This window comes from Elephas maximus, chromosome 25 (assembly GCF_024166365.1).
Source record: "Elephas maximus indicus isolate mEleMax1 chromosome 25, mEleMax1 primary haplotype, whole genome shotgun sequence".
NCBI lineage: Eukaryota > Metazoa > Chordata > Mammalia > Proboscidea > Elephantidae > Elephas > Elephas maximus.
In genome coordinates, this window is record NC_064843.1 from 38,401,582 (window position 1) to 38,424,951 (window position 23,370).

The following is a 23,370-nucleotide window of genomic DNA, read 5'->3' on the forward strand; positions in this document are numbered from 1 at the left end:
CACCTCCCTGACTTTTTTTGTGTGTGTGTGGCGAAATATACACAACAGAAGATATGCCAATTCAACAATTTCTACATGTAAAATTCAGTGACATTGATTACATTCTTCAAGTTGTGTGACCATTCTTGATATCCTTTTCCATATTATTCCACCACCATTAACATAAACTCTCTGCCCCATGAGCAAAAGTTCCCACTCTCCCCCTCCCTTTCACCCCTGGTAACCACTAACGATCTAAGTACATATACGTGGGATCATACACTATTTGTCCTTTTGCGGCTGACTGACTTTGCTCAGCATGATGTTTTCAGATTCATCCAGGTAGTGGCATGCATCAGGACTTCATTTCTCGTTAAGGGAGTAGTACTCCATTGTCTGTATATACCACATTTTGTTTCCACCTTTTGGCTATTGTGAAAAGTGCTGCAAACCTGACTTTGGTTTGGACCCTTACCTGTGTGTGGATACACAAGTACCTTCTATTCTCAATGTTCCCTTGTCTCTGTTTGTGACAAGAGGAGCTCTTAAATGGGTTTCTCTAAGAAATCTAACAGCCCTTGAGCCTGAGAACCTCTAATCTTGAGGGCCCCTGACTTTCACCTCCTGTGGACTGAAGATTCCCGGGGACTTGGAGGCTGTCATTCCCTTCCAAGAGACAGCCCAGAGGGGACCTTCTAGGGCCTTGCAGCTTGGGAGCCCTGACTGATTGGACAAGTGTCAGCCATGACAGTTGTCCCCAGGACGGGCCCTGAATGGGGAAGGGGAACTTTGAGTGGGACGAAGGTGAGGATCTCTGGTCCCAGACGTGGGGGCCAACAAATTCATGATGGCAACGATAATAAACACATTACAGCAATGACAATCACAACGGCAACTGTTTCTCTGTACCGTACAGTAACTATATGAAGCAGGTATGATTATTAGCCTTCGTTATACAGATGAGGACATTGAGGCTCAGAGAAGTGAAGGCACCTGTCTAAGGTCACACAGTAAGGAAGTGGTGGATCTGGGATTCCAATCCAGGCAGTCAGGCTCCTGAGCCCACAGTCTCAGCCACTGGGTGGCCTCTGGGTCGAATACCCATATTTATTGACACCTATAATTTTTTTTTTTATAATTGCCAGGCGCTGGCCTAAGCACTTCAATGCATGGGCTCACTTGCAGGGTGTTTAGGGAAAGATAGGCCAGGATTCCAAAAAGTCAGGTGGTACTACGCGTGTGGGGTGTCTATAAGTGGGAGAAGTGGGCATGGCACCAAGATTCAGGGGGACCTGGTAGGCTGACTGTGGGCAGCTCTCACTGACCGCCCCCCTCTGTTAGCCACACCCAGGGATCCATGATGCCCAGCTGTGATCGTTCCTGTGGCTGCAGCCGCGGCCCCAACGTGGAGGATGGCAAGTGGTATGGGGTTCGCTCCTATCTCCACCTCTTCTATGAGGACTGTGCGGGTACTGCCCTCAGCGATGACCCCGAGAGGCCCCCTGTCCTATGCCCCCGCCGACCTTGGCCCTCACTGTGCTGGAAGGTAAGGGCAGAGAAGGAGCAACTCTTGTCATTTCCTGCGACTCCATAAAGGATAGGGGACTGAATTGAGGCTCAGAGGACAGAAGAAAAGGCATGGCAGCAGTTAGGAGTTCAAAAAACAGAAAACCCAACACAAATGGGTTTATGCAATAAAGAGAAAATACTGCTCATTTCATAGATGAGACCAGAGATTGGGTGACTTCAGGCAAAGTTTGATCTAGCAGTTCAAACCATCACACGGAAGACTTGTCAAAGTGCCTCTCAGTCTTCAGGCTGCCCATGGTGCTCCCTCCTCTATGGCCCACTCTCAGCTTCAGGCTCTTTTGACATGTTCTCCAAATGCCTGCTACTCTGCTGACCCTAGACCTTCACTTCACACGCCATCCAAGAGAAGTCAGAGTGTCCTCCAACAGTTCTTTCAGAAAAGAGACAATAGTTTTCGTTCCTAGAAGTCCTAGCAAGCATCACAGTGCCTCTGATTGGGTCACTTGCCCATCCCTGAACCAATGACTGTGGCTCAGGAATGGGTTGCACTGACTGGCAGTCAGGGAGAGCAGTCAGGCCCAGATACATACGGGTAAAGGTGTGGAGGGGGCAGTGAACTGAGTTCCTACAATGGGTACAGCTCTTTGCTAAACACAGAGGCATAAGGTACTCTAGGTGAGGTGCCAACCTGTGCAGACTGAATGCACAATCTGAGACCAGGTACGCAGAGGATGCCAGGAGAGGAAATGGCCTCAGTGCCTGGAGGATCAAGGAAAATGTCTAGGAAGAGGTGAGAACGTAATTAAAAATTGTGACCATCTTCTCATTGTGAGGCGCTGTACTAGGCTCTAGGAGCTCCTAGCTGTGGTCCATTTAGTACTTCAGCAAACATTTATCCAGCTGCTGTTCTGTGCTAGTACCACCATGCTAGGCACAGGGACACATAGTGAGCCAAACAGACACAGCCCCTGCTCTCGGACATCATATATATATATATAAAATTATGAAGTATATACAAATATAAATATTTATAAAATATATAAGCATAAAACCCAAACCTGTTGCCACTGAGTTGATTCTGGCTCAGCAACCCTGTAGGACAGAGCAGAATGGCTTCATAGGGTTTCCAAGGCTATAATCTTTATGGAAGCAGACTGTCCCACCTTTCTCCTACGGTGCAGCTGTTGGGTTCAAACCACAGAACTTTTGGTTCGTAGCCAAGCACTTTAACCACTATACCACCGGGCCTCCTCATCACTCATATAGGAACCAAAATACATGTCAAAGTGTGCACCCAGGTGAGCACACTGAAGAGTGAACAGGCATAGTGTTTACCTGAGTGCAAAGTGGGGGGACCTGACCCAGGCTGGGGATGTCCTAGAAGGCTTCCTGGAGGAGATGAGGTTTGAATGAGATCTGAGGAACATGTAGGTGTTAACTTGACAGAAAGAAACAGTGTAAATGGGACACAGAGATAATATGGGACCCAAATAATACAGGAGGGGACTCAAGGTCGCAGGAGAAACACTGCTGGGTGGGAGCTGGGAAGGCAAATTAATCAAGAAGCTTCAAGATTCCAAATAGAACATGACTGTTTGTGCTTCTGTCAGTTAGATCTCAGCAGGTGTGTTCTGTGATTCCTAGCTCTTAAGGCTGGACCAAGAAATGTCCTTTAAATCCCATTGGGATCAAAGGTGACTCCTTGGCTTAGGGCCCCTGGCTGACCCTGACTGCTTCCTGATCTGTCTCTCCCTAGATCAGCTTGTCCTCAGGGACCCTGCTTCTGCTTCTGGGTGTGGCGGCCCTGACCACTGGCTATGCAGTGCCCCCCAAGCTAGAAGGCATCGGTGAGGGCGAGTTCCTGGTATTGGATCAGCAGGCAGCCGACTATAACCGGGCCTTGAGCACCTGCCGTCTGGCAGGCATGGTGCTTTGTGCAGCAGCGGGAGTCCTCCTGGCCATCTGCCTGTTCTGGGCCATGACCAGCTGGCTGAGCCCAGACACCAAAGCAGAACACTTGGACACCGAAGTTAATGGCCATGTGGAGGTCTTTGGGGATGAGCTGGAGCAGCAGCTGTCCCCCATCTTCCGTGATACCAGCAGTCAGTCATGGTTCTCACCACCCCCCAGCCCCTTTGGGCAATCTTCTGTGCAGACCATCCAGCCCAAGCGGGACTCTTGAGTTGCCCACTCGGCCAGAGGAGGAGCTGGGCCTGGGGCCTGGGCCCTTCTTCCTCTCCGCCATGCTCTGCCTTCCCACTGTCTCCCCAACTTCTCCCTTTCAGCAGGGCCTGTTTCATCCAAGCCCCCAAAAGGCCCGACTCTAGGTCAGAAAGTCTGGAGGTCAAATCTCCCTGTCCCTCCCCCATGGATAGGACTATAACTCATCCAAGATGCCAATCTTCCCCAAATCCTCCTAAAAGGTCACACCCGCTCCTCCTTTCCAAGGCCCCAGAAAGGAACCGGAAACATCTGCTTCAACCTGGCCCCTGCTCTTCCTGCTGTGTGACCTTGGGCGAGCCCCTTTCCCTTTCAGACCATCAATTCCTGCCTCTGTATTATGAGGGGTTTGGACCAGATTTTGAGTTCTATGACCTTCCTGATCCTTTCTCCCAGCGTATAAGCACTGCCCTCCACATGCAAGGATGAGCGGAAGGGTTAAGGGGTGATTCTCTCATCCACCAGGATGCCTCGGGACGAGTCAGAGATGCTCCCTTGGCCTTCCTTTCCAGGATGGTGTGAAAACATCCTAATTTACCCCATGTAGTATGTTTTCTGCATGCATTTGACATCAGAGCCTCACAGTCTACTGTCACAGGGTTATTATTGGCCCCGGTTTACAGATAAAGGGGCCGAGTGCAGCTGAGAGTTGATGTGTCCAAGGTCACACAGCAAGGCAGTCCACGGGGACTCAGAGCCACATCTTCAGACCCCTCCTACTCCAGCTCTTGTTCCACATCTCACTCTGTCCTGATTCCCAGGGAGACCCAGTGGGCAGGGGGCAGCGTTGGCCCAGAGAGGCTAGCCAGAGGCCTGATGGTCCCAGGCAACTTGGAAGATATTCTGGACATGGATTTAAGTGGCTTCTAAAAGGCAGAAAGCAGGAGAACTGGGATGTCTTTGCTCTCTCAAAGTCCCTCCACCTAGCCCCAGACTCTGACCTGGAGAGACCAGCGGCTCAGTCCTGCAGGCTCCCCAGCCAGTGGCGTTGTATTATCCTTTCTCCACCACTAGGGGGAGCTCCAAGACAGCTGGAGAGAAGTGCTCATGGACTTCCCAGCTCCCGGCCACTCCCCAACACCACCCGTAGCCTGGACAAGCCTCCTGAATGGGTCCTCATTCCTCACCAGGCCAGGACCTACCACCCTTGTGCCCCTTGCCTTTCCTCATCCTACACCCTTTGCATCCCACCTTCCCTTTCAATAAACAGCTGGGATGAAGGCTGACTCTGCCTCCTTTCTCCCTGGCCACTGGGGCATAGGGAGGGAGGCAAGAGACCTCGTGTGCCTACTCTGTGCTGGGCACTTAGATCCATTATTTCTCATTTGTCTCGTTATAACCCTTTGAGAAGGGATTATTTTCCTTAATTTAGGAGTCCTTGAGTAGCACAAGGAAACCCTGGTGGCGTAGTGGTTAAGAGCTACGGCTGCTAACCAAAAGGCCTGCAGTTCAAATCCACCAGGTGCTCCTTGGAAACTCTATGGGGCAGTTCTACTCTGTCCTATAGGGTTGCTATGAGTCAGAATCGACTTGATGGCAGTTGGTTTGGTTTTTTGTTTTTTTTTGGTTTGGGTACTGCAAACAGTTAAGTGCTCGGCTACAAACTGAAAAGTTGGTGGCTCAACTCCACCCAGAGGCACCTTAGAAGAAAGGCCTGGCGATCTACTTCCAAAAGGTCACAGCCTTGAAAACCCTGTGGAGCACAGTTCTACTCTGAAACACATGGGGTCACCATGGGTTGGAATTAACTTGATGGCAGCTGGTATATAAGGTGTCTTCATTTTACAGATGAGATAACCGGTATCAGAGAAGCAAAGTCACTTACCTAAGGCCTCCCAGAGGTGGATTTAGATACTAACCTCCTTGGTCCATTGCGTGAGAGTGTGTGGCGTTCCCGTGTCACGTGGGAAGGAAATTTCTCAGCCATTTGAGAACCTACTGCTCTCATCCCACGCCCAATCAAGGTCAGCAGACAAGGAGAGGAATAGGAGGCAGGGGCCTGGGGAGAGGACGGGAGCAAAAAGTGGGATCTTTTCCAGGGTGATAAGAACAGCTAACACCTGGTGGAACTTGCCAGGTGCCAGGTCCTGTTCTCAGTGCTTTACAGACGGGAACTCATTTAACCCTCACAACAACCCATGAGGTGGTGTTGTGGATTGAATTATATTCAAATATGTATTTCCTGGCCCCTGTACTATGAGTCCGAATAGACTTGACAACAACAGGTTTGGTTTCTTGGTTTTGGTATCCGTGGAAGGAGCCCTGGTGGTACACTGGTTAGTGCTTGGCTGCTAAACAAAAGGTCAGCAGTTCGAACCCACCAACTGCCCCATGGGATAAAGATGTGGCAGTCTGCTTCCTTAAAGATTTACAGCCTTGGAAACCCTACAGGCAGTTCTATTCTGCCCTATAGAGTTGCTATGAGTAGGGAGGGATTAACTTGATGGCAGTGGGTTTTTTTGGTACGTGTAGATGTGATCCGGAAACCCTGGTGGCGTAGTTGGTTAAGAGCTATGGCTGCTAACCAAAAGGTAGGCAGTTTGAATCCACCAGGCGCTCCTTGGAAACCCTGTGGGGCAGTTCTACTCTGTCCTATAGGGTCACTATGAGTCAGAATCAACTGGAGGGCAGCGGGTTTGGTTTTTTTTGGATGTGATCCGGTTTGGAAATAGAGGTTTCTTTTATGCTAATAAGGTCATACCAAAGTAGGGTGTGTCCTAAACCTAATCCCTTCTGAGTTGTAAAAATAGCAGAATAGAAAGAGACACACAGGAGGGGAAGACGCCATATGAAGACGGACACACAGCAGATACATCTACAAGCCTAAGAATGCTAAGGATTGCCAGTTAACAGAAGCTGAAATGGGCAAAGAAGGACCTCCCCCAAAGCCATGCCCTGAATCAGTCCTTTTAGCCTTCTGAACTGTTAGAAAATAAATTTCTGTTCTTTAAAGCCACCTACTAATGGTATTTCTGGCATGGCAGCACTAGCTAACTAAGATGGGGACTATTATTCCCAAACTCACTCCCAGACTCCAAGATGATATCTCCAACAGCATTCACCTGGATGTTGAATCGCAAATTCAGTTATCTCAAACTGTCCTCCCTATCATCTCCCACCCCCGAAACCTGCCGTTACTTCATTGTCCACATCTTAGATAGTAGCAGCTCCATCCTTCTGGTTGCTCCAGACAAAGACTTGGAGCCATCCTTGACTCTTTCTCTCACACCCTGAATCCAATCCATCAAATCCTGTCAACTCAATCTTGGAAATACATCCCAAACTCAACCACTTCTCACTATGCCTGCAATTAGCTAATTAGCGATTAGTCTAAGCCGCCATCACCTCTCATCTGGAGTATTGCAGCAGCTTCTCCGTAGTCTCCCTGTTTCACCTTTTGCACACCCACCCCCCCCCACCCCCGCCAAGTCTAATTTCCACAGGGCAGCCAGACACATCTTGTTAAAACATAAGTCAGGTCATGTCCCTCCTTTCCTCAGAACTTTGTCATGGCTCCCACCTTACTCAGAGTAAAAGCCAAAATCCTTGCCACGCCCCACGAGATCCTACACAATTTACTACCCCCCCACCTTCCCTTGTGACCCTAATTCTCACCACTCTCCCCTTTCCTTTCTCCTTTCCAGCCACACTGGCCTCTTTGTTGTTCCTCCTTCAACAAGCCAGGCTCCTACCTCAGTCAGGGCCTTTGCCTAGCTGTTCCCTCTGCTGGTAGGCTCTTCCCCAGTTAACCACCTGGTCAATTCCCTCACCTCCTTCATGACTTTGCTCAAATGTCACCTTCTCAGTGAGGCCTTCCCTAAGCACCAACCCTATTTAAAAATGCAACCATGCCACCATACTCCTTTCCTTGTACACTTTGGAGTTTTTTTTTCTCATTTCCCACAGTACTTATCACCTTTCTGTATAATTTATCTATTTATTATTTCTTTGTTTATTTCCTGTCTATCCCACCACAACATAACCTCCACAAGAGCAGGAATCTTTACTTGCTTTGTTTACTGACATATCCCAAGTGTCTGGAACAGTGCCTGGCACATGGTAGATGCTCAAGAAAATTTTGTTGAATAAAGCAACCCTACTTTCACTTTCACAAATGAGGAAATTGAAGTTTAGAGACATCAAGCAACTTGCCCAGGGATGCAGAGCTAGTAAGTGACCGAGCTGGGATTCAAACACAGGTAGTTGAGCTCCAGAGTCCACAGGTCAGACTACTACACTTCGCTGCCATGTGGCTTGAAGGCTCAGAGCTGGGTGCACAATATCAAGTGCCAACAAGTGTATCCAGATGATTGTTGCCTTGTGGAAATGTGAGCACAGCGTTAACATGTTTTTTTTTTCCCCATGGAAGTTAGGAATCCCAATTGTTTAATGAAATGTTTCTTTTTTAAAAATATCAGTATCTAATTCAAAATGTGACTAAGCACTGTGCAAGACAAACAAAGCATTCCTGGGTATAGCTTCATCTCATGGGCAGCCATCGTGTGACTCCATCTTGGACACTTCTGGGTAGTGCCTATGGCTGATCAGGACCAAGGATAGGATTTCATGTTGACTAAATGGCTCAGGAAACCAAAGTAGACTTTGCTCCCTACCCTGAATATGTCATATTAGCTTTCCTTCCCAGCTGCTACATGGGAAGCCACCCCTTGTCTGTAACCCTAATAACTCCCCGGCCTCCACACAGCCCAATCTCCACAGAGTATCCCATTTCAGAGAAGCAGAATCCAATTTAAATTCTACATGTCAGAACGCTGAACGATTGTCTGCAATAGTGTTCATTGGTGGGACACTAGTTAATAAATTATGGTCCATTTATACACTGGAACGCTATGTAAAAGAATGAGAAAGCGCTTTATGTACTGACCTGGAACCATCTCCAAGTTATAGTGTAGAGGTGAAAAGGTGAAAAACACTATGAATACTTTTTTAATTTTTCTGAGGAAAAAAAAAAGAATACTTATGGACGTTGCTTGTATACACATAAAATCTCTATTAACTTTGGTTGCTTTTGGAGGGGCCCTGGGTAGCTGGAGTTAGGGATGAGGTGAAGATTTTCACCATCTACTCTTTAACTCATTTTGAATTTTGAACCATGTGACTGTATTACATTTTAATTCTAATGTATTAATTTCAATTTTACCTTAAAATTAAAAAAATAATATAATCTACTGAATAAATAAATGAGGGAGAAGGGGCAAATCTTCCTTACAGAGGAATTCTAACTAATAAATGCAGAAGGACTGAGAGACATAGAAAAATCACCATTAGAGCATCACAGTAATGATTGCTGTAGGCAAGATCCATTGACGAAAGCTAAAGGTATGGATGAACCATTAAGGAAGAACAGGATGTTTCCACAGTGTTAAACTATCTCTGCCCAAATATGTATTACTATGGTGGTGGTAACGCATGTCCAGAAATTCTCTGATGCACTACCCTCCGGGAGAGGGAGCTTAATTCTCCTTCCCTTGAGTGTGGGCTGGACCTAGCAACTTGCTTCTAACAAATAGAACAAGGAAAGGAAAACATGATGACTTTGCAGTGAAGAAATCTGGCAGACACTGCCTTAACCAAATGACCAAGGTTAGCATGACCAGTAACAAGTCCTGTTGATGTCATTCATGTACCCCCTGACAGGATATGAGGAGACGGATACTTCACTTCTGTGGTATTCAATCCATAACTTCAGCCTAATCATGAGAAAATCCAAACTGAAGGACATCCTACAAAATATCTGACCAGTGTCTTCAAGTATCAAGGTCATGAAAGACAAGGAAAGGTCAAGAAACTGTCACAGATTGGAGGAGACTAAGGAGACATGGAAAAAGGGCATGAGGGAACCCTCTGCACTGTCTTTGCAATTCTTCTAGAAACCTAATTCAAAATAAAAGGTTAAAATAATACATTCGTTCTGGTCAAGATGGAGTAATAGGGATCAGGCTTACTCTAGCACCTGAAAGAACTGAAGAATGGACCAGGAAATAAATGAGATGAGCCTACAATTGCTCCAGCTGGCCTCCGTGAGAGATTCCAGGCCATAGCATAGACTTCAATACCTTCTCTCAATAACTAGAGATCAACGAGACAGAAAATCAGTAAGGATAGGAAAGATTCGTGAAACACCGTCAGCTTGACCTAACTGGCATTTACAGAGCACCCCACCCAACAACGGAAACCCTGGTGGCATAGTGGTTAAGAGCCACGGCTGCTAACCAAAAGGCCAGCAGTTTGAATGCACCAGGCGCGCCTTGGAAACTCTGTGGGGGCAGTTCTACCCTGTCCTATAGGGTCGCTATGAGTCGGAATCGACTCAACGGCAACGGGGTTTTTTTTCCACCCAACAAGAGAGCCCTGGCAGTGCAGTGGTTAAAAGCTCAGCTGCTGACCAAAAGGTCGGCAGTTCATATCCACCAACAGCTCCTTGGAAACCCTGTGGGGCAGTTCTCTGAGTCGGAATCGACCCAATGGCAAGGGCAACGGGTTTGGTTTTGGTTTTTCCACCCAGCAACAGCAGAATACACAAGGCCTCTGGCTCTGGCAGCTCCCGGAGACCAGAAGGGCAAGTGGGAGGCTCAATAGACAGAGCCCATCGCTGCCTCAGGGGGCCCTCTGGCGGCGGCAACTCACAGTTTAACAGCTTCCTGCAGACCAGAGAAGACAGCTGCGTTTCCTCCTGCCAGCATTTCTTTGTCCTCTCTGCTGTGAGGAGGCCTGGGAGAGGGAGAGAGGCCGACCGGTGGGGTCCACTTTTTGCTCCACCCTCTTTTATCCCTGAGCCTAAGCATCCTGTCCCCCGCCCCCCAACACACACACCGTGGGGCTGCCCCTCCCTCTGCTGAGTCCTGCCTACCCTCCCCTATCCCTACCCACCGAGGGGACTAGCTATTTCTCAAACCCAAGGGAGACCCCAGCTTCCGAGGAGAAGCCCCTCCAGCCCACCCCCAACTGACCAAAGAAGGGGTGATCTTAGGGCCATCTGCAGGTCTCTGGGAATGCTGAGACAGGGCAGGGAGCTGAGAGGCTCCAAGGTGAGAAAAAAAAACAAAGAGGGCTTCATATAGATGGGGGAGGTGTTACTGGGAGGATCAGAGAGGCAACAATTCATGCCCCAAACTCTTCTTCCCAAATCTCATATCTTATATAGAGTTCAGGCTGAGAGTGAGTCACTACACCAGGGTTTGAGTCGATGTGTGATCCTGGGCAGTTCCTTTGTTTTTTAAAATAGGGACAACAATAGTATCCATCTCTTCCGATTGTTTGAAGACTGAATGAGTTTAATAAGTGCCTAGCACATAGAAGTGCCCAATATACATTAGTTATTATTAAAGGCATCCCTGGGCAGTGCAAATGGTTATTCTCTCAGCTGCTAACTGAAAGGTTGGTGGTTTGAGTTCTCCCCCAGGTACCTTGGAAGAAAGGCCTGGTGATCTCCATCTGAGAAATCAGCCATTGAAAACCCTGTGGAGCACAGTTCTACTCTGACACCATAGAATTGGCTCTACAGCCACTGGTATTATTATTAAAGAAGAGAAATCTGATGCAAGAGCAGGCAATGCGCAGGCTGTAATTATGGATGACTCAGTCCCTGCTCACCAGGGACTCACAATCTACCGGAAAGAACCATCCTGTAGACAGACAACAGCAATATAGTGAGGTAAAGCAGGGACAATGCAATGTCATATCACTGGGGACAGACACAGGGTGATTCAGAGAGTGATACATAATAATAGCCACATATATAACACTAATCTGTGCCAGGCACTGTACTCGGTGCTTTACATATGTTAACTCTTTTAGTCCTCATTACTTTTGTCATAGAAAAGGACTCACAGAAGAGGAAACTGAGGCACAGAGTATTTAAGCATCCTGTCCGAGGTTGCACAGCCTGCAGAACTGAGATTTGAATCCAAGCAGTCCAGATTCTGAGTGCCCCATACCTCTGGTGTCGACAGATGCAGAAATGACTCCTGTAGCCCAGATTTTACCAACTAATGAACCTATAAAGAGATGGGGTTTCCTTATGACCCCACACACGTGTTCATATAGGCACAGGCAAGAAGAAATTCCTCTGGAACACCGCCCCCCACCCAGGATTGGTGCACATTGTTGCAAAAAAAATAATCAGCCCTAAATGAACACAACCACACTTGCATCCAGGTGTGAATTGGTGGATCCATAAACAACTTCTTGAATAAACACGCCACAACTGTGTGTGCACACTGACTTATATTCATGTGCATGTAAATTGCATGATGTCTGTAGACACACCAACATACTCTGCTAGTAGTGTTTTGCACTTCCTCTGTGATTGATTTTAGCAGTGACATTCATTGAGCACCTACTATGTGTAAATAACTAAAGATAAAGGTTAGAGAAGTGAAGTAGCTTGCCCAAGGTCACACAGCTCGTAAATGGGATTCAAACCCAAGTCTTATAATACTAGGCTGCAGTATCTACTTCACTGTCATGCAGATGCGTTCAGGAGTAAACAGATGGCTGGATTCCCACACTGACATTCCCCGTAACCTTCGACACGTCACGTCCTTGTCCAGGCCACATCATCACGTGTGTCTGCTCACATGTGTGCTCTATGGAGACGCATGGTGATGAAACCAGTGACCCATGGCCCCTTGCCAAGTCTCAGCCTGGGCTGGTGTCACTGAGGACTGTGAGCTTCCTGTCCCAGTCTTGCCATGGCCCAGAGCACGTAACTCAAAGCCAAGCCCTGGGCACCAGGCCATCAGGGCCCTGGTGATGGGAGAGCTCACGGGATTTCATAAGCATCCGGCTAGGACATGTGCTCAGGGCAGGAAGAAGGAGGTAGGGAAAACAGGATGCCGCCTGGGGTGTGTACCTGGGTAGGGTGTTGGGCTGGGTTTGGCAGGGATGAGCTGCCAGGACTTGGCATCTGATGGGCACTCAGCAGATACAACCTGTGTGAGGGACCAAGGGGAGGGAGGGAGGAAGGGAGGGAGGGAGGGAGGGAGAGGTGCAGCATGGCATGACCCTGGAGGCCTGGAGTAAGTGAAAGAGTGAATGAACAGGTAAATAAGCTAATGATGGAACGAGGGAGGGAGAAAATTTATTTTTACCCTGGCCCTGGGCGGGGTACTGTGGATGCTTGGTGGACGGGGTGGACACAGCCCTGCCGGAGTACAGCCTCCTTCTGCCCCCTCCTGAGCCTCCGGCCTGCCCCTGTCCTGAGCCTCTGGGCCTGCCCTGAGTCATGCCCAACACCCATTCACAGCTGCTTCCTCCGACCAGAGGACAAAGGCCTCATCAGCCTGCACTTGCAAAGGTGAGAGTCCAGAGCCCTGATGCCATCAGTCAGGCCAGGGTCCTGGAGGACCCTTAACGTGTACAGTGTCTTAGTTAATGCGAGCAGAGTTGTCAGCCTGTCCAGGAGAGCAAGAGTATTCAAGAGAACTGTGTGTGTCTGTGTTTGTGGGCATGAGCACACACACAGCTGAGAGTCAGCTCTCTGGTCGGTGTGTCTCCAAAGCACATAGCACAGTGCCAGCCTAGAGTGGGAACTGTGTGATCACGGTGTCACTTGCACATGTTTGGACCTCCCCCAGGACATGTCCATTGCTCCAGTGCTTAGAATGTGGGTCGTGTACCTAGGCAGACTCCAGGCACATGGGCACCAGGGGGCGGCCTTTAGTTGCATGTGTTTCTCATGACTCTGGGCTCCTGGTGGAGAGGCCTATGCCGAGGGGCATAGGGGTCCCTCTGCCTGGAGGTCTTTACCCCTAGGGTCCAGGGTCTGGGCTGAGGAATGTATCCCCACAACTTCACCAGTACAGACTTAGATTGCTGACTGAAGTTATTGACCCAGCCCAGTGCCGTCGAGTCGATTCCTTATTCCTCATAAATAATAATGATGATAGCCACTAGCATTTATATAATAATAACGGCCAACAATTTTGAGTTTTTCGTAGGTGTCAGACATTGTGCTAAGCACTTTGCACGTATTCATTCATCCAACAAATATTCGTTGAATAACTAGCAGGCGCTGGGCTCTGTGCTTGACAGGAGGATGCAGCATCCCTGTCCTCAGGGTTCTTACATTTTAGTGGTGGAAGAAGAGACAGACAACTAGCAATCTAACACATAAGCGAGATGACTTCTGGCCTTGACAAGTGCAATGAACAAAATTTGACAGAGTTATGAATTGGAGATGACTGCAGAGTGGATCAGGGAGGGCCTCTCTGAGGAGGTGACATTTGAGCAGAGACCTGAAGGAGAAGAAGGAGCTTGGGAAGATTTAGGAAAAGTTTCCAGGCAGGTGGAACAGCAAGAGCAAAGGCCCTGAGGCAGAGGCTGGCAGGGACCAGATCAGTAATTATCGTTCTAACTTTGTGGACAAAAAAACTGAGGCCCAGGAGGGCTAGTGACTTGTCCGATGTCACACAGCTATTTAGGGCTAAGCAGGGATTCACACCCACGTCTGTCCTGACTCCAGAACCCAGGCATTTCTTCCCTTTACTCCAGGCTGACACTAAGACACACATCTGTGCAATGCACACCGGAAAATGTGTATCTGCCCGCACACACACGCACCCTGCACACTGACCTACAACGAAGGGGTGTGGGCTTGGTGAGCACTAAGGGCCAATCAGCAGAGATATCTAAGATTCTAACATTTTCACTGGTGTCTTGTGGGGCCAAGCAGGAGGCTGGATGTCTCCTTAGGCCAACCTTTCGAAAACTCTGGGCTAAGGAAAAGTTAAAGGGCGGGAAAAGTGAAGGAAGGGTTGGGGACCCTGGGGTGGCCTGTGGGGCTATAGAGTTAGGGGGGAGATGATAGAGATGCAAGAGCCCACGAGAGGAGGGAGAGAGAGTTGAAAACAGGAGGCAGATGGAGGTAAGACCATTCTCAGAAGTGGCAGGGCCTCCATGCCAGCTACAAGCCCCTGCCTAAGCCAACACGCCTTGCCTCCTTTCACCTCCCCTGGGTCACCTCTGGAGATGGAGAGCTCAGTGGCTACTGAGGCAACCTGGGCAGCGCTGACCTTGAGGAAGTTTTTCTTTTACGTCTGCTTTTGTGGCTGGAAGATGTGAAGAGATTCACCCTCAGAATAAGGGAAATACATACGAAAACTGCATGAAGACACTTTTCTTTTTCAAACAGATTGAAAAAGATCAAAAACTGTTACACCCTATGCTGGTGAAGTTGTGGGAAAACGGGCACTGATATGCTCTGCTAAAAAGCTAGTGGGAAGTAAATTTGTACAATCTCTGTGGAGGATAATCCAGAAATCTATTTTATAGTTGCAAACGTAGAAACTTTTGATTTAGCAATTTTGCTTCCAGGATACTAGATTACATTTTCCCTCTTATCTTTCCTCCTGTCCATGTATGGACATTGCAGCACTGTGTGATATAACAAAAGACGGGAAATAGTTAAACGTTCATTGACAAGGGGTGGTTTAAATTAACTGGTGCATTCTACAATAGCATACCATAAAGAACTCCTGATCCTTCCTCAGACAGCTTGTTTTGTCTCATTTGATTACAACTCCAAACTTCCAGTTGTTCAGGCCAAGAAACCTTAGAGACATCCTTGACATCTCCCTGTTCCTTACACCCTGTATCTGAAAAGTCAACAATCCTGTTGGCCCACCTTCAAAATACACCCAGAATCCATCACATCTCACCACCTGCACAGGTACCGCCCTGCTCGGACCCACCAAAGTTTCTCAACAGAATTATTGCAACATCTGCTCCCTAGTCTCCCTGTCCTTCCGTCCTTCAGTCTATTCCCAGAACAGCTCCCTAAATGATCCTATTGAAAAAGAAACCAGACCGTATCCCTCCTCTGCCTAAAATCTTCCATGGCTCCCCATGACTCCTAGGAGTCCTTTCCAGGGCCTTCCAGGCTCCACATGGTCTGAACCCCTATTATCTCTCTGATCTTGTCTCCCACCACTTCCCCTTCACTAGCTTCATGCAGCCACACAGACCTTCTCCAGCACACCAGTGAGCCTTCCCTGGGGACATTTGTACACATTGCTGCCCCTCTCTGGACAATTTGCCCTCCAGGATGTCTAATGGCATCCACTGGACCACCCTACTCAATACAGCCACCTGCCTCCCCCACCCCGCCCTCCTCATCCTCTTTACCCTGCTGTTCATATTACTCTTCCTCATAACACTTAGCACTCTCTAACATGCTCTATAATTTAAGTACATATTTATTATGTTGGTATTTCTTATATATTTTCCCTCCGTTAGAATGTAAGCACCATTTTTGTCTGTTATTTTCACTGCACTGCCCTTAGCCTCTAGAACATTGACTGGTAGAGAGCAGGTGCCCCATAAATATTTGTTGAATGAGTGAATAAATGAAAGTCTAAATGGTTTGGTAGATGCTTGAAAGTTACACAGGTGGTGGATGGTGAATGCTGACGCTGCATGAATGGGGAATGGATGCATGGTGGTTAAATGGAGTGTGGATGGAAGAACAAGGAGATGGCAGGACAAAGTCGAATGGATAGTTGGGAGGGGGTAGATTGGGACAAATGCTGAATAGATGGATGAAGGATGAATGAATGGATGGAGGAATTTAATTAATTCAGCTACTATTTACTAACCACTTTCCATGTGCCAGGCACTATGCAAAGTTCTGGAGATACAATGGTGAACAAAACAGGTAGGGTGCCTGCCCTCATGGAACCTGTAGTCTAGTTAGTGAGACAGACACTAAGCAAATATAATAAAATGACATACATAATTCCAAATTATGAGAAATTCTGTGAAGGAAAAAAATAGGACTCGCTGAGAGAGAATGACATGGAGGGGAATGATAAATGGGCAATAAACGGGCAGATGAATGTAGATAAAACCTGGGCTGGACGGTTTCACCTTAAAGGTCCCTGGCCAGCCACAGGCACTAGCCAGCATCTCCAGACTTGGGCCTTCCCTACCCCACCAGTAGCTCTGGCCTCAGAGGGACTGTCTCCTCTCTCCCTGCACTGACTTAGCACCTGCCCCAGCCCCTCCCCAATAGTCCTGCCAGACTCCATCTCCAGTCCCCACCCTGCTGAGTCACCAGGGGAAGGCTCCATGGGGCCCCCAGTTCAATCCAGCCCCATGGCCATCCTCAGCCTCTCTGGAAAAGACCAAGAGGACCGGAAGGAAGTGTAGCAGGTGCCAAGCTCTTGCTGCCTGTGCCTGGCAACTTTCCTCTTGATTCCGGAGAGAGTATTTATGACCAGGTCTAGGACTAGGGTTGGAGTTTATTTGGGGGCTGGACTCAGCATAATATGTTAGAGCTAAGACTGTCTCCGGTACTGTAACTCAATCAGGAGCTAGAATTGGAATTCGGGTCAAGGATCATATGGGAAAACGTGGGTACCCAGTCTGTGTCCAAGTCAAAGTTCTATTTGGGGCCAAGGTCAGGGTCAGCCATGGCTAGTTAGTATTCAGGACTCAGTCTATGTCCAAGGGTGCAGGTCAGAGTTAAGAGTCAGGGAATAGGGCTCAGTCTACGATTGGGGTCAGGGGTCAGGAATCAGGGATCAGTCAGTGTTCAGGGCACGATTTAGTCTCTTCTTTCTCCAGAAAGGGCCTTTGGGAATGAAGTTTGCTTTGGGCTCTCACCTTCCAGGCAGCCTGAGGCCTCTCAGCCCCTGCCCTCCATCCAGGTCACTCCCTGACAGCCAGGCCTGGCTCAGTGTTTCCCAGGAGGTCTAACAATCTTGATGCTGGCATCCCAAGGGACCAAGGTAGGAGTAAAGGCCATAGACGAGGGCTCCGTGCCTGACCCAGGAGGTTGCACAAGGCTTTCTGATGCAACCAATTGAGCACCTCGGCACCCCCGCCCCCCACAGCTTTTCTCAGAAAGGGAAGGGCTCGGCAGTGGCCTAGATTGAACACACATAATCCCTTTCCTTCCCTGGTCAGGTCAGATGACTCAGCAACAACTCCAGTGTTGAGGGGAGGTGAGGAAGAGAGGGAGTATGGGACTCCCCCTCCTTCTCCCAGCTGGAAGATAAGGGTGGGGAGATACACACCACACACACACCAAGCAGGAATTATATGGCTGTGCCCAGAGAGCCTTTTTTGCCCAGAGAGCAACTGGTTGCCACCCAAGGTCACCCAGCTGTTAGAAGCAAGGTCAGAATGAGAAATCAGCTTTTCTGCTGCTGCCTTCAATACGCACCTGCTACTATCTACCCCCCAGCCCCAGCCTGTGCCCCCAACATAGACAGGAGAGAGGACCTTTCACATCTGAGCAGAGTGAGGGACTTGCCCATGAACTTGCAATCTGTTCCACTGAGGCTCCTGAAATAGTGAAAAACCTGGGCTTTAGAACTTCAGAGATCTGGGTTCAAACCCCACTGGCTTGCTGTGTGGCTCTGGGCAAGTTACTTCCTCTCTCTGATACCAGCTTTGCTTACTTGTAAAATGGGCATAAATTTATCCTTCGCTCGCAGGTTGTGGTGAGGGTTACATAAGAAAGCAGATGGGGGACACAGCTCAGACCTGCCACAGGGGTGGTGCTCAGGAAATATGTCCTCAGCTCCCCCTTCATCCTCAGCTCTAACCAGGGGGTCAGCCTGGGCCCCTTGGAAATAATAATAGTTACTTATTGTTGATGCTTGCCATGTGCCGGGCTCTCACTCTTCTAGTACTTTACCTGTCTTAGCTCATTTAATCCTTCCAATAACTCTAAGGAGGACACTGTTACAAATTCCACTTTATAGATGAGGGCTCTAGGTCTCAGAGCAGCTAAGTGACTTGTCCACTGTCACACAGCCAGCACAGGCCAAGGAGGTGAAACAAGATAGTGGACAGGAGACCATATTGGCTTTGAGCCAGATTGGCTGGCTCCTAATCTGCCTTCCCTCCTCACTCCTTGACCCAGTGATGTCACCTCTCTGAGCCCCAGTTTCCTCATCTGTCTCCAGGGATGCAAACAGCAACACCATGGGGGAGGTTTTGAGGATGCAGTGAGATGATGTAAGGAAAGCACTCACACAAGGTTTCACATTCCTTGTGAAAAAACAGGGGCCCACAAGGAGGCGGCTGGATCATCCAGCAGGGCTGTGGTTGCTGCTGGGCCAACCCGGGCCTCCCTAGACTGTCGCTCCCCTGGGACCCAGCCTGAGATGAATCTGGATGATGAAGGATTTCTGCAAAGCCCTTGGGAGACTCCAGCGAAGGCGGAGGTGCTTCGTCACCTCGACAAGAGGTCCCTAAGAAGAGCATTAGCCTAAGATGTCACTCTCGAATCACCCGCTGTCTTCCTCAAATTGATTGGCCCAAATCCATTTACCCAGCTGTTTTTTTTTTTTTAGTGTGGCAAAAGTGAATTGATGCCTTTGAATTATGATGTTGGTGAAGAATATTTAATATACCATGGACTTCCAGAAGAATGAACAAATCTGTATTGGAAGTACTGCCACAATGCTCCTTAGAAGTGAGGATGGTGAGACTCTGTCTCACATGCTTTGGACGTGTTATCAGAAGGGACCAGTCCCTGGAGAAGGACCTCATGCTTGGTAAGGTAGAGGCTCAGCAAAAAAGAGGAAGACCCTCAACAATATGGATTGACAAAGTGGCTGCAACAATAGACTCACGCATAGCAACGATTGTGAGGAGGGTGCAGGACCAGGCAGTGTTTTGTTCTATTGTGCACAGGGTTGCTATGAGTCAGAACCGACTCAAGGGCACCCAACAACAACAACAAATACCCATGTAACAAAACATTTGCTGTTTCAACACTCTCTACATGTGCAATGTATTGACACTAATTGTATTCATCATGTTGTACAACTATCACCATTATCCATCTCCAGTTTTTTCCATCACCCTTAACAGAACTGTGGTGTTTCCTAAGCAAAGTCCCCTCCCCCCATCCGCCCCCGGTAAACACTAACAACCTTAGGTCTGTATACATTAGTCTGTTCTAGGCCTTTCATATAAGTTGAATCACGTAATATTTGTCCTTTTGTGACTGACACCCATCTGTATTATTAGTTCTGTAATATTTTTCTTTCAATAAGGTCATTCTTTTAAACTTAGGCAAATTTATTTGAAAAGGAAAATGTGCACCACTGACTTCAAATGGAAAACCGCTCTCATTTGCCATAAAGAAAAGGTAACTATAAAATTAAGTATAAGGAGAGCAAACCAAGATTATTAAATTTTAGCTAAATCCTGTTTCTTGCTGAAGGCTCTGAGCCAGAGCCTTGCTTTCTTTTCCTTAAAAACTGAGGTGTTAAAGACATAAACCAGTTGCTGTCGGGTTGATTCCAACTCATAGTGACCCCAAAGGACAGAGTGAAACTGCCTCATATGGTTTCCAAGGCTATAATCTTTACAGAAGCAGACTGTCTCATCTTTATTCTGTAGAGTGGCTGGTGGGTTCGAACCACCAGCCTCTTGGTTAGCAGCCAAGTGCTTAACCACTGTACCACCAGGGCTCCCTTGTTAAAGACATAATCAGAAAAACAAACAAACCTATTGCCGTTGAGTCGATTCTGACTCATAGTGACCCTATAGGACAAAGTAGAACTGTCCCATAGGGTTTCCAAGGAGCAGCTGGTAGATTCAAACTGCCAGCCTTTTTGGTTAGCAGCTGTAGTTCTTAACCATTGCACCACCAGGGCTCTGTCAGGGCTCCGTTAAAGACACAGCAGCTGTTAAATGAGACTTTCTCCCCAGGTAATTAGAGGAACAGAAAGAAAATCAAAAAAGAATGCCTATCTCCCGATATGACCCAGTGTTATTTAGTACAGAATTTTGAGACCATAAAACCATCTGGCATCCCACCAGTGCCCTACCTATGATATTTTGGAGAACACTGACCTAAACCAACTCTCTCTTCCTATTTTATGGATGAAGAAACTGAGACTCCAAGAGAGGAGATGACTTGCCCAAGATTTCAGAGAGTCAGTGGCTTTAGCCAGACCTGGAATCCAGCTGGGACACTTTTCAAGGCATAGCTTTACTTTCGTGGGGTGAATCGGTGAAGATGAAAAGCTTTAAGGACTGATAGTGGAATTTCAGGCATACAGCAGCCACTGGGGACACTGTATAGGGTCGCTATGAGTCAGAATTGATCAAAAGCAACAGATTTGGTTTTTTGGCTAGGGACAACCTGGTAGAAAGGGAGAAGACGCTAGCAAGCAGCGACCTAAGATGCATCAATTGGTCTCAACCCACCTGGATCAAAGGAGAATGAAGAACACCAAGGACACAAGGCGATTATGAGCCCAAGAGACAGAAAGGGCCACATGAACCAGAGACTACATCATCCTGAGACCAGAAGAACTAGATGATGCCTGGCTACAACCGATGACTGCCCTGACAGGGAACACAACAGAGAACCCCTGAGGGAGCAGGAGAGCAGTGGGGTGCAGACCCCAAATTCTCATAAGACCAGACTTAATGGTCTGATTGAGACTAGAAGGACCCCGGTGGTCATGGCCCCCAGACCTTCTGTTGGCCCAGGACAGGAACCATTCCCGAAGCCAACTCTTCAGACATGGATTGGACTGGACAATGGGTTGGAGAGGGATGCTGGTGAGCAGTGAGCTTCTTGGATCAGGTGGACACTTGAGACTATGTTGGCATCTCCTGCCTGGAGGGGAGATGAGAGGGTGGAGGGGGTTAGAAGCTGGCAAAATGGACACGAAAAGAGAGAGTGGAGGGAGAGAGCGGGCTGTCTCCTTAGGGGGAGAGTAATTGGGAGCGTGTAGCAAGGTGTATATGGGTTTTTGTGTGAGAGACTGACTTGATTTGTAAACTTTCACTTAAAACACAATAAAAATTATTAAAAAAAAAAAAGAAAGAAAGAAAGGAGGCAGATGTGGCTCTGATCACAGAAGTCAATAGACTCCAGGTCCTTTCCTCTCCGGTAGAGCACAGCCCCATCCCCAGTTCCTTTTCACCCCAGCATTGCGGGTCAGAGGTCAGAGGCCAGGCCTCATCAGAGCTCCAGCAAATAGAAACAGCCTATCTGCTCACACACCTGCATAGAGAGATGTTTTGGAATGAAGTAGATTCATGAAAGCTGAACTGTGTCAGGAAAGGGCACATTTTTGCATTTAATATTTGATCCCTATTTATTTTCTCACTTTTTAACAAATGTGTACATAAGGTTTATTTATAAATCATAAGGATTTATAGCGTTAATCCTCATGACAACCCAACGAGGTAGGTACTATCAATATCCCTATTTTACAGATAGGGGAACTGAGGCCTAGAGAGCTTAAGTAATTTGCCCAAAATCTCACCACTAAGAAGTGGTGGGATTTGAACCCAGAAAACGTTTAACAAGGACAGGAGGCTTCCTCAATGCATTTAATCCTTACGACTGCAATGCTAGGGAGGTATAATAAATCCCATTTGATAGATGCAGAAACTGAGGCTCAAGGCTATTTGGGCTCTAGATTGTAGACAGAGGAGTCAAATTCCTGTCTGCCCAAGCTCTTAACCTCTTTATTATACTCCCTGGATCATTTATCAGGAATCTTGGTCTAGGATTGCACTGCTCAATAGGGTATCCACAAGCCACATGTGGCTATTGAACACTTGAAATTTGGCTAGGGTGACTGAGGAACTCCTGTGACTGATTTTTTAATTTATTTTAATTGTAAAACTGAAGGAGGCGAAATATTTTTCCCAATAAACACAACTTAGTTGTTTCAGCAGGACTACGTTTCACTTTAGCCAGTGACAATTTGGTGTCCAAACTGAGCGGTACTGTGAGCGTAAAATACGTACCAGATTTCAAAGATATCAGTATGGCAAAAAATCTTAATATCTCATTAATAATTAAATTTTATGTTAATTATATGTTAAAATACCAATAAAACCAAAAAACCCAAACCCAGGGCTGTCAAGTCGATTCCGACTCATAGAGACCCTATAGGACAGAGTAGAACTGCCCCACAGTTTCCAAGGAGTGCCTGGCAGATTTGAACTGCCAACCCCTTTGGTTAGCAGCCATGGCACTTAACCACTATGCCACCATGGTTTCCAAAATAATAATATGTTCGAGATATTGGATTAAGTATAAGAAATTATTAAAATTATTTACACCTGCTTCTTTTTATTTTTTTTTAATGCAGCAACTATAAAATCTGAAATTACATAGGTGGCTCACATTACGTTTCTATTGGACAGTGCTGGACTAGAGAGTAGGGGTTCAGTAAACCCAACTACGACAAGGCCCCCAAATCTGGGGGCTATGCCCAGGGTGTAGTTCCAGTGGCCATACCCACAAGTCCAGATGGAGGCCACTGGATTGCAAAGGCTGTAAAATGTCCCAGGACAGGGTGGGGACTGGAGTCAGCTGTCCTAGGTTCAAATCTCAAATCTGCCTCATCCAACCTGGGTGGCCTTGGGTGAGCCCCTCGCCTTGGCTCCTCTATGGAAAGGAGGCGACAGTGCCCATCCTGCAGTCCTCTAACTGACTCATGTTCCTGCCTCTGGGCTTTGCACTTCCTGTTTCTTCTGTCTCCCCTGCATACCTTTGCACCCCTCACCTCTTCCTTCCTTGAGCTCTTAGTTCAAATATCATCTTCCTGATGAGGCCTACTGAAAATAGTCACCCCTCGGTCCTGGTAACAGAGGTGTGTCTAAGATATGGGATGTATGTCACGT

General features: G+C 47.7%; 1 protein-coding gene across 2 annotated transcripts; it reads left to right on the plus strand.

Moving 5' to 3' along the window:
- The first annotated feature begins 1,314 nt into the window (after positions 1–1,314).
- NRSN2 (neurensin 2) lies at positions 1,315–9,551 on the plus strand. Of its 2 annotated transcripts, none has more exons than XM_049869349.1 (2): positions 1,315–1,525; positions 3,266–4,135. In XM_049869349.1, the coding sequence occupies exons 1-2, from the start codon at positions 1,337–1,339 to the stop codon at positions 3,689–3,691; spliced, it is 615 nt and encodes a 204-aa protein (XP_049725306.1). In that variant the 5' UTR covers positions 1,315–1,336; the 3' UTR covers positions 3,692–4,135. The 2 variants fall into 2 exon arrangements, 1 of the variants encoding a protein (XP_049725306.1); XR_007515409.1 differs by lacking the exon at positions 3,266–4,135 and adding an exon at positions 9,388–9,551 and having other exon boundaries at positions 1,449–1,525.
- Positions 9,552–23,370: the final 13,819 nt, after the last annotated feature.

Bases quoted from the DNA above. Each gene is read 5' to 3' on its own strand.
- NRSN2 (XM_049869349.1), top strand. From the start codon at position 1,337: ATGATGCCCAGCTGTGATCGTTCCTGTGGCTGCAGCCGCGGCCCCAAC. The intron at 1,526-3,265 runs GTAAGGGCAGAG...GTCTCTCCCTAG, and splicing joins GGCCCTCACTGTGCTGGAAG to ATCAGCTTGTCCTCAGGGAC.